General features: G+C 38.3%; 1 protein-coding gene across 1 annotated transcript; it reads right to left on the bottom strand.

The window, feature by feature from the left end:
- Window positions 1-4714: 4714 nt before the first annotated feature.
- Window positions 4715-14343, bottom strand: LOC309709704 (N-acetyllactosaminide alpha-1,3-galactosyltransferase-like; the record flags this gene model as incomplete). Its single annotated transcript, XM_082538485.1, has 4 exons — window positions 4715-4998; window positions 6385-6474; window positions 13247-13271; window positions 14093-14343. 4 exons carry the CDS (start codon window positions 14341-14343, stop codon window positions 4867-4869), a joined length of 498 nt encoding a protein of 165 aa, XP_082394611.1. The 3' UTR covers window positions 4715-4866.
- Window positions 14344-15177: the final 834 nt, after the last annotated feature.

Genomic DNA, 15177 nt, shown 5'->3' with positions numbered 1-15177 from the left:
GTTTAATCAGTGTGATATGTAAAAAAAAGTATGCAGCATGTTCTTTCTCCACAGTGCTCCAAAATAGCTTTCTCAGTTTCACAGGAATTAAATAACAGGAAATAACAAAGTCAAAATAGCAACTGAAGCTGAATAAAAAACAAATACTGTAAACTAACATAAGACAACTAAAAAAAACACCATAGCCACAGTAAACAAAAAAACTAAATAGGTACCAGAGTTCAAAGATAGTATCAAAAGAAGAATCCAAAACTGAATGTATCAAATTTAAAAATCTAAAATTTAAACATCAGCAAAACAAACCAGAAGCTCCAAACTGAAATATAATGAAATTCAAAGCGAAGTTGAGGCTCACCCATAGATCAAAGTTTTGACATAATCACTGGCTTCCTCTGCTGAAACAAAGTCCTTCTCAACACCCTTATGTGTGATGTGAAGTCGTGATGGATGAAACAGGCCATACCGAACACCTTCAATGCCATGGAGTCGCTGCTGCTGTTGAATGCAGCACGAGTCCATGCCACCCAGCAAGTTTAGTCGGGGGAGACTGAGATAGTCAGGTCTTCAACTTTAATCTCTAGCACGTCATAAAATGTCAACACAGTCAGTGTGGCAATGAAGCCTGCATACAATGACTTGTGGACGGTCGCTAGGCTTAGTTGTGGGTTGGAGGGTCCTGTGGGAACGATCCAAAAGTAGCTCCTTCCCCAGATCAAATGCTTCTTTTAGCAAGGAGGCTACGGCAGCAGTGGTTCATGTATCAGGGCCCTTCGGTACTCCCACTATCCTAACTAACTTTGTTATGCCGCGTCCTGTATGGGCAGTGTTGGGGAAATGACAGTCTTCACTGAATTGAATTATGAATTAACATACATGTTTTTATTGAGCATTTGAAGAACCAGCAAAAAAAAACATAAACTCTTGTAGAGGACATAAAGTCAGAGATAGAAATGACAAGGAGCAGGTGCATCTAGTACAGATAGAACTGCTATCTATCTGATAGAAAACCCACAGAGCTCAGCAGCCTGCGCAACAAATTCTGGATCCTTGGCTTTTAGTTAGCATTAGCAGCACATGCTGCATCCGATGTGAAAGGACCTTTACGTTGCGCACTGTGACTCACAGCAATCGTCCCGGGTCAGCCCTGACTTTGTGTTAAACTAATCTTAAAGTAATAATGGTATTTCTAACCACTGATATACCACAACTTTATCCTTTCAACAGCTACTGAAAGTTAGGGGACCTAGCTTCTATCGGATATTTATATAGAGATCCTCCAGGTTCAAACTGTATTAGCCTTCAAGGACCTATAGTTCAAAAAAGCGCCCCTCCGACAGCCAAACCCATCTGTTCTCTGACTGGATTGTTAAATTTGTGATTAACATGACATTGGCCAATCAGATGAAAGGAAGAAAAATAGGGTCAAAATTCGTACTTGTAACTTGAAACTTGAGTGCACAGTTTCACACGTATTTTTTGGCTAAGTCCACACACAAATCTTTTTTACGAACACACAAATTCTTTTTACACATACAAATCCTGATTTACAAGTACAAAACTGATTTACAGTACAAAATATTTATGACCACAATTTGAGCCCATAGTCCTGGACTCCAAGTCTTCACATTTATTTTCCAGCTTGGCTACGTGAGCTGTGAGGCCCTTGATGGTTTTTTAAAAAATCTCAGCTATATCAGCAGAGAACACAGTGAGTGCGTGCTCCATCTCCCTGACTGTACCTTTTAGCTCGGATATGGTAGCGTCACTGGAAGCTTTATTGATCGCCAGCTGCCTCTTCACCACTTGCAGGTTGACATAATCACTGGCTTCCTCTGCTGAAACAAAGTCCTTCTCAACACCCTTATGTGTGATGTGAAGTCGTGATGGATGAAACAGGCCATACCGAACACCTTCAATGCCATGGAGTCGCTGCTGCTGTTGAATGCAGCACGAGTCCATGCCACCCAGCAAGTTTAGTCGGGGGAGACTGAGATAGTCAGGTCTTCAACTTTAATCTCTAGCACGTCATAAAATGTCAACACAGTCAGTGTGGCAATGAAGCCTGCATACAATGACTTGTGGACGGTCGCTAGGCTTAGTTGTGGGTTGGAGGGTCCTGTGGGAACGATCCAAAAGTAGCTCCTTCCCCAGATCAAATGCTTCTTTTAGCAAGGAGGCTACGGCAGCAGTGGTTCATGTAGACAAAGCATCACCCAGAGTATCCTGAAGTTCTTTTTTAAAAATATTGGTGATATCTTTCCTCAGCGAAGCCAGCAACTCAACCTCGAGATCTTCAATACCAGGATTAGCTTGGCACGAGGGGGCTTTGCAGGAGACAATGGCTCACTCGAGGATGTGGTTGCGGTTTGCAAATTAGGCCTCAGTTGTGTTTGAATAGTACTGTGGGTTGTAATATTTTTTGATGCCATTTTACGCAGGCCCGAGTAAAACCTCTCAACACAACAAACTACAGACTAAAACAGGACTAGAATTATGGCCAAAAAGCGCAAATGAATAACAATTTAATCGAAATCGGCGGGAGCTCCCAAACTTACGTCCTACTCCATCAAAGCTCAACCGGAAATCCCCAGGGGATCAACAATATATCTTATAAATATATACTGGTAGTTGAATCTGTGATTTGATTTGGCAAAATAGGCAAACTAAAAAATTCAGCATATTTGGCCTTGTGACAGCCGCTGCCACCTATGACATTTTATTTTCTTAATACTAATTTTTGCTTACTACTTTTCAAATTGCTCTTTTCAACCATCCATCTTCCTCTGCTTGTCCGATTTAGGATCGGGGGGGGGGGGGGGGGGGGGGGGTTATAACTTGACATAAGTGCATGCCTTTGAACTGTGGTAGGAAGCAGGAGTACCCACAGAGGACCCATGCAACCATGGAGACAACATGCAAACTCCACACCGAAAGCATTGTATTGTATTGTATCTTTATTTCAGACATATACAGAAAAAAACAATATATACACAAGTACACATACTTGCATTTACAAATACGAATATATATGTAAATACACACACGTATGTGCTCAGATAAAACAAAAAAATAAAATAAATAAATTAAAACAGAGTCTAAATGACATGAAATGACAATTATTAGGTCTGAAATGGAGTAGGAAGAAGTATAACATACTTATTAATCCCTACCCCATGCTCAACATTCTATTGAATCCCACTATTCACCTAATTCCCATCATCACTTACCCCACACAATAAACAAGGAGAACATGTATAAACATAGCTACAGTGATAGATATAATTTAGATACAATTTAGCATAGTTATATATACAATGGGTGATCAACTTTATCAGTTTCATATTCTTCCAAAAGCAGTTTTCGAAACATCTTTATAAACTGACTAATGCTTGAACATTGCTGGAGGTCCACAGTAAAACTATTCCACAGTTTTACCCCATAAATAGTAACACAAAAGGTTTTAACCTTTGTCCGTGCTTTAAGAGTCTTCAGATTTAATTTTCCCCTCAATTCATAGTCCCCTTCTCTGTCAAAAAACATCCTCTGTACATTTCCTGGTAACATATTGTATCTGGCTTTGTACATAATTTTTGCAGTTTTATATTTTATAAGATCCATAAACTTCAGAATTTTTAATTTCAAGAACATGACGTTAGTATGGTCTCTAAATCCTGCTTTAGTAATCATCCTGATTGCTTTTTTCTGAATTTTACATAGTGGTTGAAGTGAAGTTTTGTATGTATTTCCCCAGATTTCCACACAGTATTCCAAATATGGCAATATAAGTGAACAGTAAAGTACCCGGAGTGATTTGGAAGGCAAACAATGTTTAACTTTGCTCAGTACAGAGATGCTTCTTGACAGTTTAGCTTGTATATGCTTTATGTGAGGTTTCCAGCAGATTTTGTTATCTATTAGCACACCCAGAAATTTTGTATCAGAAACTTGCTCTACTTCAACATTATTTATTAACAATTTTGCTCCGGCATCTTTTTTACAATTTCCAAATAACATAAATGTAGTTTTTTTTTTTTCAAATTTAGTGATAACTTTAAACCCAGGATCTTCATTCTGTGAGGCAACAGTACTTCACACCATGCCACTTGAAGCCAATTTATGTAAACTTATGTCAAACTTATTTTACATCATGCCCCAAATACACTTTTACCTTGTGGACCAGACCAGGGAAACTCCTGTTTCTATCACTATACAGACATTTAACTACAGTTCCCTGAGAAGTCTTAATATACAGAAAGGATGCACAATTTTAACTGTAGGTCTCAGTTTTTCTACATAATAAATGTAAAAACAGAAAAAAAAGGTTATGGTAGCTCATTGACTACACAAATGTTTGAGTAGATATTTCTACACTAGCTAGTGAAACACGACAACTTTCGGTCATTTAACTATTGATCAATTATTTTTCCTTTGTGCAGTATCAATAGAAGTGGGAGATGTCTCTATCAATAGAAAAAGTATGGGTGCCAGGGTCAGCCTTGTGTTTGATATGCCTGATGTAAATAATAAAAATGTCTTTTCATGCCTGAGCATTTAGATTTTTCCGAGTTTAATCTTTAGAAAAGGAAGATGAGTTTCTCCCCCAACCCACTTTTCTGCATGAAAGCTAGTTTTGGCTGCAGGTGGTAGTGGGGGGCAACCACAGGGGTAGCTCCACATGTATTAATTTGGAAGATTCATTTTATTTATTTGTTTAGGAATCTGAAAATCTTTCACTGGTTGGTGAATGTGTAGACCACTATACTATAGAGCCACTAGCTCACTTAACAGATAATACCCCAATATAAAATCAACAACAAGCTTGCACTTCTCTCACATAGGGGTTCTAATTTTAATTTCCTGGCCACTCTACTCATTACGAAGTGTGTCATAGTGTTTCGGTGCCCACACTAGGCGGGTGACAAATATATCACGCTTGACCCAAATGCTCTGGTCCCAGCAGTACTTTGGAGACAGCAGCCTGCTTGGCTTATGAATCCAAAGTACTTGTTTAGGAGTTGGCCGTCCGACTGCGGTCTGGGGTGTGGGGCCTCCCTGCTGCTGCGGAGTCGGGGTGGTCTGCCTCTCCCCACCGCAGGGAAAAGGGTAACACCACCTGGGTCTGGGTGCAATTCCCCCCTCCAGGGGCAAGGGTACCTAGACCCGGTTTGTAGAGTACGCTTGGGGAGTGTGATTGTGTGTACAGCGTCTCTTTATGTCTGTCTCCACGTTGGTTAAGTGTGGAGTGAGTGCATATGAGAGCATGAGGGTGGGAATGGATGTTTGTATCTGTGTGTGCCTGTATGTCTGTGTCTATATGTCAGGCTGGGTATCAGACGCCACCTCTCTGGGGACACCTCAGGCCCTCCAAGGTTTGGAGGCCTATCTCCACCCACCACCACTTCCCCTGCCGGTGGCGGACTCCCTCAGGTGTCGGTGTGTTGGTGGTTCTTTGTGTCTGGGGGTGGGTGTCCGGGTGCACACCGGCTCACTCCTTGGCGGCCGCTTGTCGGGGCCTGGGGCCTGGGGCTCGCCCGGGCCCCTTTGGAGGTGGGGTGCCCCCGGCCTCTCGGCCTAGGGCTCGGTCACTCAGGCGCAGCTGGGGGCCGGCGGAGCTCACGGGCGCGTCACTGCAACTCCCCCTGACTTCTGCTCCGCGGCTGCTGGGCGAGCCCTCATCTGGGACTCTCCTCAGCTCTTACTGGGACAGTGGCGCGGCTGCCCCTCTGTTGGTCTTCCATGGTCTCTTGTGTTCTGGGGGCCTCTGGATGTCTGGAGTTTTGATCTCCTCCATACCCGCTTCACACCCTGGAGGACGGGGCTGTGGCCCCCCCACACTCCCTAGCAGATCATTACATGGAGAAACCTTTGGAATGCAAGCATGCTGATCCACACAGGTATGCACACATGGGTATTCACAGACGCGGACTAAAGCTTTCTTGGCTGCTGCCTCAAAGCACACTGTGCGCTGTCTATCTTGCGTGCTGCACAATATCGTTTATTACTTAGTAAATACTGATATCTATGACTAGCTAGTTTATTGTGATGGTGCTTTGTTTTCTCTATTATTATGTTGCTCTTTGTTGTTTGCTGTCTCCTCTGTTTGTTTTTGTTTGTTTGTTTTTTTTTTTTTCTCCATACAGGTGACCCAGGAGTTTTTTTTTTTTTCTCTCTCTTCCCCCCCTTCTCACCGTCTCTTCTCCCCTTTGGGTTTTCTTTCTTTCTCTCCCCCTCTCTCTCTCATTCATTCCCCCTGTCCTATTTATTAAAAAAAAAAAAAAAAAAAAAAAAAAAAATGACAAAGGATGAACTGAAGCTCTGCCATCACGTAATGTCGCATACTGCTGTTTCTGTCATTTAGAAAAAAAAAACAAAAAAAAAAAAAACAAAGTACTTGTTTAGATGGCTTTCATCGTGCCACAGAGCTTCCACATTATTAATAACATGTTTCACAGTATCATTTATCAGTAATATTTCCTACAGGGTTTGTATTGCATTGAATATGTCTGTCATCACATTGACCTTTCTATTTTTACAGGTTGAGTTCATTTTATACACAATGCATAAATGTGCTTGAAGTTATTACCTTAAAAGGCAAGTAATGTAGAAAGGAGAAGTTATATGTCGGTGTAAGGTTATATGTACGTGATGTACCCTTGTCTGCACGAATTGAACTTTTGCCCGTCTGTCACCATGTATTTTTGAACTGCATTAACGTAGGTGTGATATTTTGTCCTATAAAACCAGAACCCAATGTATTCTTGTCAGAGCAACCCATTCCGTATGCTGACGGTTGGTTGTTCTCCTGTGATAATAAAACTCATCGTTTGATTGCACTTTTCCGGAGCCTCCGTCGTTTGTTGTCTGGTCTAAAGTTGATCGATCTCGCAACAATATTGTACACAGAGTCTGCTCATGTTACCTTTTTCCAAAAGACACTGTAAATAGTTTCAGCACGTCACTGCAAATAAACTTAATTCATTTACTTTATTCTGTTTCTGCATTCAACTCCTGCTTGCTGTCGGAGTATGACACTCCTATAATTTTTCACATTGCCTTTGGTGCATATCTTGAATATATGGAAATAAAACCACAGATGACCAATGGCAGATAGTAGAGAAATCCAGCACACATTGGCCTGTGCATTGAAAAGCACGTTTATTGACAGATTAAACGTGAACTCCCACTTCTTTGGCCCTGTCATTTCCCCGATGAACAACATTTTAATTGCGAAGAAAGTTGTGGCAGATAGACAGAATCAAACCTTAAAGAAAAGGAAAAAACAAACATTAAGCCTCTATTTGCATTTCTTTGTGAAAGGGATATTGCACTCTAAAAAGTAATTCATCAGGCCTTTTACCACCACTTGATTAAATCCATGGCTGCAACATAAAAATTCTAATTTATTGATTAAGATAGACCTTCTAAGTTGCAAACTTTATTTTTTTGGGTTGTGTTGAAATAATAATGTTGGTAATTACATTAAATTAATTTTATATGTAATTTGAAATTAAATCCCAATGTTAGTGGGTTTAAAATAAAATTCAAGTTGTAATTACTTAAAGAAATTGAATAGATAACTTATTCTTTTTCCACTGTAACTTCTGATTTCAAATTCCCTCCCCTACCGACTTAACTAGCCCGGGCAAATTCACACATGTTGGGTTGCATGGTGCAAGCTTTTGTAAAAGACATTTCAAGGTAAGTAACATTTCATTTACAAATAACAGTTCTACCAAAGCAAAGCATTTGTGCTAGTCACCTGTAGTGGATTTGTGTATGATGTGATGCTCATACAGATAAGGAAATACTTTGCACTACCACATGTGGCTAATGCTAGCCATTCTAAACTTTAGCACAGCAGAGGATAAGACTTATAAAGTTTCATTTGACAAAAGTCTTCAGCTAGAGAGTGCAACTGTGGCTAGGAAAAGCGTGGTTAAAGTTTTGCTACACATTGCAATCTAATTTCGATCTTAGGCTGATTTTGTTTTTCTTTTTACCAAAATTAGAAGCCTTTAAGCTGTGAATAGTTTTGTCAGAGGATGACCTAGAGGCTTCTTTTTCCCCCCTGGCTCACCTATTTTATGTCTTTATAAAATTTGCATGACCTATATGTAATATTACATTGTAAATGATTTTGGTTACTATTGTGATACAGCTTAAAGTAAGTATTGTTCTTGATCTTAAGAGCTGCAGCTATCTTTGTTTCTTTTTGAAAAATCAGGTTGTGTGAAATATTGTTAATGTCATTCCAATAGCATTATTCTGGCATAGGCTATGTGAATCTACTTAACATCAAGACTTTATGTAAGCAGTTAGTATAGTGTGATAATCTAGGGTCATTAGTGCTTTGTTAAGTTGGGACACAAAAATAAAAAATAAAAAAAAATAAAAATATCGAATTTCCCAGAGGAACCCACCCGAGGGATTAATAAAGTTCTATCTAATCTAATCTAATCTAATCTAATTTTTTACAAAATGGGCTGGGAGTGAACAATGTGTAAATTCGAAACCTCTGCAGAAACAGGGTTGCTAAAACATTAGAGATTACACCACGGTTATGGTGGGGAAGTCTCCCTTGTCTTCACCACGATTGTTTTGGTTCCCTCAAAACTTGGGGTAGCCTTAGATCATGTCTATCCTCTTTAAATAATGTAATACAGCATTCATTAATGCAGTATAGCTAATAGTCTGCAAGGTTTAATTCTTCTGTTTGTGTGGTCTACAGATAAAGGAGGAGTTCAAGAGAATAACCACTGTAAGCCTTGAATGGCTACACTTGACCATTGCACCCCAAAACTGATGGATGTCATTTTATCAAGGGGAGGAGCTAAAGGAGTGAGAATCAGGCAGATCAAGGACATGCTTCTTGAGGTAGGACAACTATTTAGACTTTGGGTAGCTTTAAAATGCACTTTGTTGGCAGTCACCCATGTAGTTTATACGCATACTTTATTTTTTCTTAAATAGTACAATACAATTGAAACACGCAGAGAAGTAGCCATCTGCTGCCTTCTTCCTTGGAGAGAAGGACGAGGACCTTTTCATGGAGTTTGGTGCAAGTAATTCAACAGTGTGTGTTCCATTGATCATCTGAATTCATTAAGATTCAGTAAGTATAAAAGTCTAATCTATAATTCACTAACCTATTTTTTAAAATTTGCTTTACAAGGACACCGAAGAACTTAAGGCAGGTGATGAAGACTGCCATCATCAGTAACCGGTACACCCCTGGATCTAACCATAAGACTGCAACCATTGTGGTGGAGGAAACAAAAATCATGGAGGGCCAGAATTTCCCAAGGTGCTGTGTTTTGCTCATGGGCATAATATATGCTCTCAATCTAAGCTAATGCAAGGATCTGAAATATACTTTTGAAGTTGTTCAGAAGCTGTTCCTTGACCTTGATGGAACTATCATTATGTTAAAGATGTTGACTCTGTTTCAAAAATTGTTAACTGTTTTGAATCCTGTATGTGTAACATTGATCTTAAAGGTGTTTGCTGCATTGTGTAATAGAAAGATGCAAGATCTTGTAAAGTTTAGTAGGCATTGAAAGTTAACATTTACTGAACACTTGCATGGAAGTATTACTGCAACAAAATGTTTTCTAAGTAGATTTTTTACCAATTGAACACATTTGTTTCTGTGGTGTTAAATACATAAAGGCATATTCTATAACTTGGCTGTGATGGTATAAATCTAAATTTCTGGTTTATTTTCACTTTTTAAATACAAAGTGTTGAAATGCCTACTGTTAAAAAATAAAAAAGTTATTTGATAAAAAAAATGTTGAATGAATTCCTTTCTTAAAAGCTATTACAATAAAAAAAATAAGAGAAAGCTAAAATGATGACAATAATGATGAAAATCAGCAACTTAATATTTTAAATAATGAACTTTAAAAAATTGTTTTTGTAATTGCTGTAATTAATTACATAACACTTACAAATCATTTCAAATAATGTGGAAAAAGTAATTGGAGGAACATAATTTTTATGAGTAAACAACTTAAAAATATGTTTTTAAGCTACCAAATATTACGTAAATGGTAATTAAAATCACCTTTGATTATGGAGGATAATTTAATTCCCGTAACTCAATATAGTTTGTTGGTTCAATCTAATTTCAACATAAGTTATCATAACTCAAAAAGAGTAATGGAAACTGTTGCGTTAATTTTTTTTGTTGAGCTTAAACAATAGTTTTTAGAGTGTGGTTGAAATAAGAAATTGTTATATTATAACAGTTTGTAAGGTATTAATAACAGGCAACAAAGATTTGACCTCATTAAAAATGGTTTTATGACATTATTAATTAGTAAAATAGTAACACTTTTATTCAAATGTATGCCTATTTTACTTCATTGCCTCATTCCTTTTTCATTACATTTCCTTCATTTTGATTAATTATATTGTATCTTGTTCTAGTCAGGCACATGTTTATTTTAGTTAGTTGGTGTATTTTTGTATTTTATTCAAGTTGGTTACCGTATTTTTATTTAACATGTAGTATTCATATAACATAAAGGGATCCAGTGGCCTTTACAGCTTAAAGAGATGAAATCTTTTACAGTTATAAAACTTACACATACTTACATTAGAATTAGGGATCTCTTATCATGCAAGTATTTAATGTGGGCTAAGATTACCTAACATCTTTGTTTGCAGTAACACTTGGTAGCCACATGATAGAGCTGTGTCTCAGGTGTTCATTAAACTCGGTGCTGTTATGAGTGTCACTCTTTCTATGTCACTCTATGCCTCTTTCTCTTCTTAAGAATTGATGCTCAGTCTATTGAAGGTTTCAAGCTTCGTTTGGCGTGATGTCCCGACGATCTATTGTGTAAGTGACTTGGAGCAATGGAAGGTTAAAACAGCATTCACGCTTACAGATATGATTTAAACATAGGCCAGGCCGAAAGCCAGGAATTCATTTAGCTTCTAATTGCATTTGAGCTTGCCTAGTAACAAGTGACAGACGAAGAGCCAAGAAAGTGTAAAGTCCCCAGGGACTATTCGGAGAATGAGTTTAATTACCATGTATGGAAGAATGTCCTAGAAAGAGGAACGTCTCTGTCTATTTTAGCTATGTTTAATTGATTATTTACTGTAACTGATGCATATTATGTTCATTTGTGACACAGAAGGGGTTGAACCCTGACATGAATAAAACCATTCTGAAATGAGCTGTTTGGTGAAGATCTATGCTGATGTGTTGCAGTGTACATCTTCCCACGCGTGTGCTCAATAAAATCATCGTTTGACTATCTCTTCTGGGCCAGTGTTGGTTTTGTTCCTTGCCTCAATATTTTGCATTCATCTTCATAAATTGAACACAAATTGAAAACATATTGAACAAGCAAAGAACAACAAAACCCAATCTGATCAGATGTCTGCGTTTCCTACAGTCTATTGCTCAGGTGCCAGTGGTTAGATAAGAACCTACTCAGCAAGTGACAGCTGTAATTTATTAAAAATTCCTAATAAAAGATGAAAAGATTCTTACAAAAGTAGTTAATAACTCCTTTAGTGCATCAGCAAGAAAAACTTTGATGATGATGGAAAGGAGACAGCAGCTCTGGCCATAAAACTGTCATGCTAAAGAGGTGCAAGCTCATTCAGCACTTTTAGATTACTGTTAATGAGAATGTTTGAATGTACCAGGTCTAACAATGTGGCTCAAAGAGTTGGCAGTTCGTCTTGTAATCGGAAGGTTGCTGGTTCGAGCCCCGGCTCATGTCTCGGTCGTTGTGTCCTTGGGCAAGACACTTCACCTACCGCCTACTGGTGATGGCCAGAGGGGCCCATGGCGCTTTATGGCAGCCTCGCCTCTGTCAGTCTGCCCCAGGGCAGCTGTGGCTACAACTGTAGCTTGCCTTCACCAGTGTATGAATGCGAGAGTGAATGAATAGTGGTATTGTGAAGCGCTTTGAGGGGTCCCGAAAAGTGCTATATAAATGCAATTTATTATTATTATAACAAGATGTTTTGTCAACACACAACCTTTATTTTTCATTCATATTTTAATTCTCCCTGTAGATATTTACTGTTAACCATGTTCAAGCTTTTTAATTCAGCAGATATTTTTGTTATTAATATTTACTTCACACTTTTTTTTTCAGTTGTCCTCGCAGGAGAGCCACTGCAGACATATGCTTTATAGAATATGATGCTGAACATTAAACAGCATATAAAGTATATAAAAATTAGCTCAGTCTTAAACATATAGAGCAACAATATTAATCCAGGTGACACTGATGGGGAGCATTTCCTGCAGATTCATTGTTTTTACTTTGATACTTTTTGCTCTTTAGGCGTTGTTATAATATTTTGATGATTGTTTTCCTAAAGGAAAATTTCAGCTAATGGCAAATAATAGTAAATCATTTTTGTTAATATAGTAGATATTTATTCAACTAAAAAGGTAATAATATTTACAATTCTTCAGCTAGAAAGGAGTTCAGAAAGGTGAGGATCACAAGTGGTTATTAAAATGTGTTCAGAATTTGCAAATTGATGACTATTCATCTCATATATCATGCCAACCAAATAAGCTCCCTTTCTGATATGATATATTGTACACTTTGTTATATATTGGATTATTTAATTTAGCTCAGTCTGTTACTGTTCTTATTGTCTTAAAGCAACTGTAACAACATAATTTCCTTATGTATTAATGAACTATTCTAATTCTGAAGCCTGTTAAAATGGGGAACATAATGTGTCCAACCTTCTCACAGCAAACACAGAAAGATGGCTTTTGACTGAAAACATTAGGGGCAAACATCCCCTCCCAGATGACAGATGCTTTCCGAGATATGGATATCGGTCTTAATCAATGTTTCAAAGCATGGTTTCTGCTTATCAGCTGAAACTTGTAGATGTAGATTATCGCGCTTTCCTCACCAGTTGTTTGCACTCCTCCGCTCTATGCTTCAAATATTTAGTTACTCCTTTGCCTCCAAGAATGGGAATGGTCCTTATAATAAATGTAGCCTTTTATTTTGTTTGTCGAAGTACGTGGGCCTTATCAAAACACGGTTTCTACTTCATTAACTGCAGATTACAGGCGTAGCAATAGTTTATCTAGCTCTTGTGTCACCAGCTGAAACCTCCAGCCCTTCCCTGCTCTCTCTCTCTGTTATTTAGTTACGTCCTGCCCTCCTTTAATGGTATTGGAACTTGTAACAAATGTAGCCTTGTTGTAGGATTGGAGGTATAAGTGAAAATACCTCCAAAATACCCAGGCAGCCTCCTGTAGCCCTTTACTGATACATGCAAACATACATGGAAATCCAGTTAATAAGGTAAAAAAACAACAACAAAGAAAAAAAAAATACAATTGAAATAAACTTAAAAGACAGTATATCCCGTGACCACCTTTATTCTTGAACACAGACACACTTGGAACTCAGACAGTTTTCGTGTAATCTTGTGTAAGTAGTGTTCAGGAATAGTTCTCCAGGTGTCTTGACGGACAATCAAGACTCCTCTATGGATGTTGGCTGCCATTTATTATATTCTCTGTGAAGATGCATTGCGCTCCATTGATAATTTCAAATTAAAATTTGTGGGAAGGTCAGTCCATGACTGCTAATGCTACACTGTGTGCTGTTCCACCTAAGAATGCTTTTATGCTAGCCAATCACATTGTTTCCATTTGGTATTGCATGGTGGATCGAAATTAAATGGAATTGTTTTGCATTCATAATTACCTATCACCACCACTATTTTACAGATGACCGTAATGTTTTGCTGGATTTTTTTCCATTTCTTAAGAACATTTTATTTCACTGAGTGGCCTCTTACCCATTCGGCTACAGGTGCTTTAGTGTTAACTTTTCTCAGAAAGTTATTTCTGGTCACTCTACCTAGTACGAAGTGTGTCATAATGTTTTGGTGCCCACACTAGGCGAGTGACAAGTATATCCTGCTTGTCCCAAATGTTCTGGTCCCAGCAGTACTCTGGAGAGAGCAGCCTGCTTGGTTTATGAATCCTAAAGTACTTGTTTAGATGGCTCTCATCGTGCCACAGAGCTTCCACATTGTTTATTTTATCCTCCATGATCCCCAGATAACAGGCATCTACCAGATTTGACAGATAGATTTGGGGTTTCTGTCATAAGTAAACTGGGCCTTTGGTAATTTACAATAGTGGGCATGGAGCAATGCCACAGAATCACTCAGTGCCTCAGACCCAAATCTCCCCTTGAACTCCTGATCCACATCAAAACAGAAGACATAATGAAATCTGTGACGGATCTCTGACTCTATAGCGGACACTAAAGACTTTATGTATTTTCTTTGAGGTACCAAGTGGGTTTGCAATTTCAAAATCATCCACATAAAGTATTATTGACAATTTCTGTCCCTCTTGTGAGTAGAACATTTTCTTCAAGCACATCATTTTTTTTCAACAACAATTGCAAAGATGTGAGAATAGGCACATACATATAAGTGTGCTTTGACGATTCAATTAAATACTCCACAGGTTTGCCATATGGAAAATTTTCTTCGTAATATGATTTCCTCCTCTTTGCTGTAGATAGAGATCCTTCAGATGTGGCACATTTATGTAAAACATTACTATCAGAAACTGCCTGACAAATCTCATTCACCAGTTTATCCGTATATGTACAGTTGTGCTTTTTCAGTATATCTACAACTGATTTTCTAACCAGAGGTTGTGATAACAAAAGCAACTGATCTATATGCTCAATAATCCCCTGTGTTGCTCTCTGGGACACATGGAGAATGGTCTGCATTTTCAAGAAAAATCCAGCCAGATTGTTTTGCAAGTGCTCTTCTAAACCCTCAATTCCACTGATTTCACTGGTGGATGCCACTTGATTGTCATCTGATGACTCTATTGAATCAAGTTGCATGTCATCTTTTTGTTCTACATTTATAACACTTTGCACAATGCCTTCATTGTAACTTGTTGAATTTTGGTGGTCTCTGCATTTGTGGGCATTGAAGGTTGAGTATACATTGGTTTTAAAATTGCAGTTCTTGAAAGGACATGGAACAGTTTCTTTTCGTTTTAAATGCCCCCTCAGATGGATAAACATTTGGCTTTCAATAAATGGCTGCTTAAAATTACACACAGGGCAACAAAATCCATAATTATTCAAATCTAGATAAGAACCGTCTTTTCTTTGCATGGGAGTGTGC

This window comes from Aulonocara stuartgranti (assembly GCF_965226115.1).
Source record: "Aulonocara stuartgranti genome assembly, chromosome: 1".
NCBI lineage: Eukaryota > Metazoa > Chordata > Actinopteri > Cichliformes > Cichlidae > Aulonocara > Aulonocara stuartgranti.
This window is presented reverse-complemented; position numbering and strand designations above follow the sequence as displayed.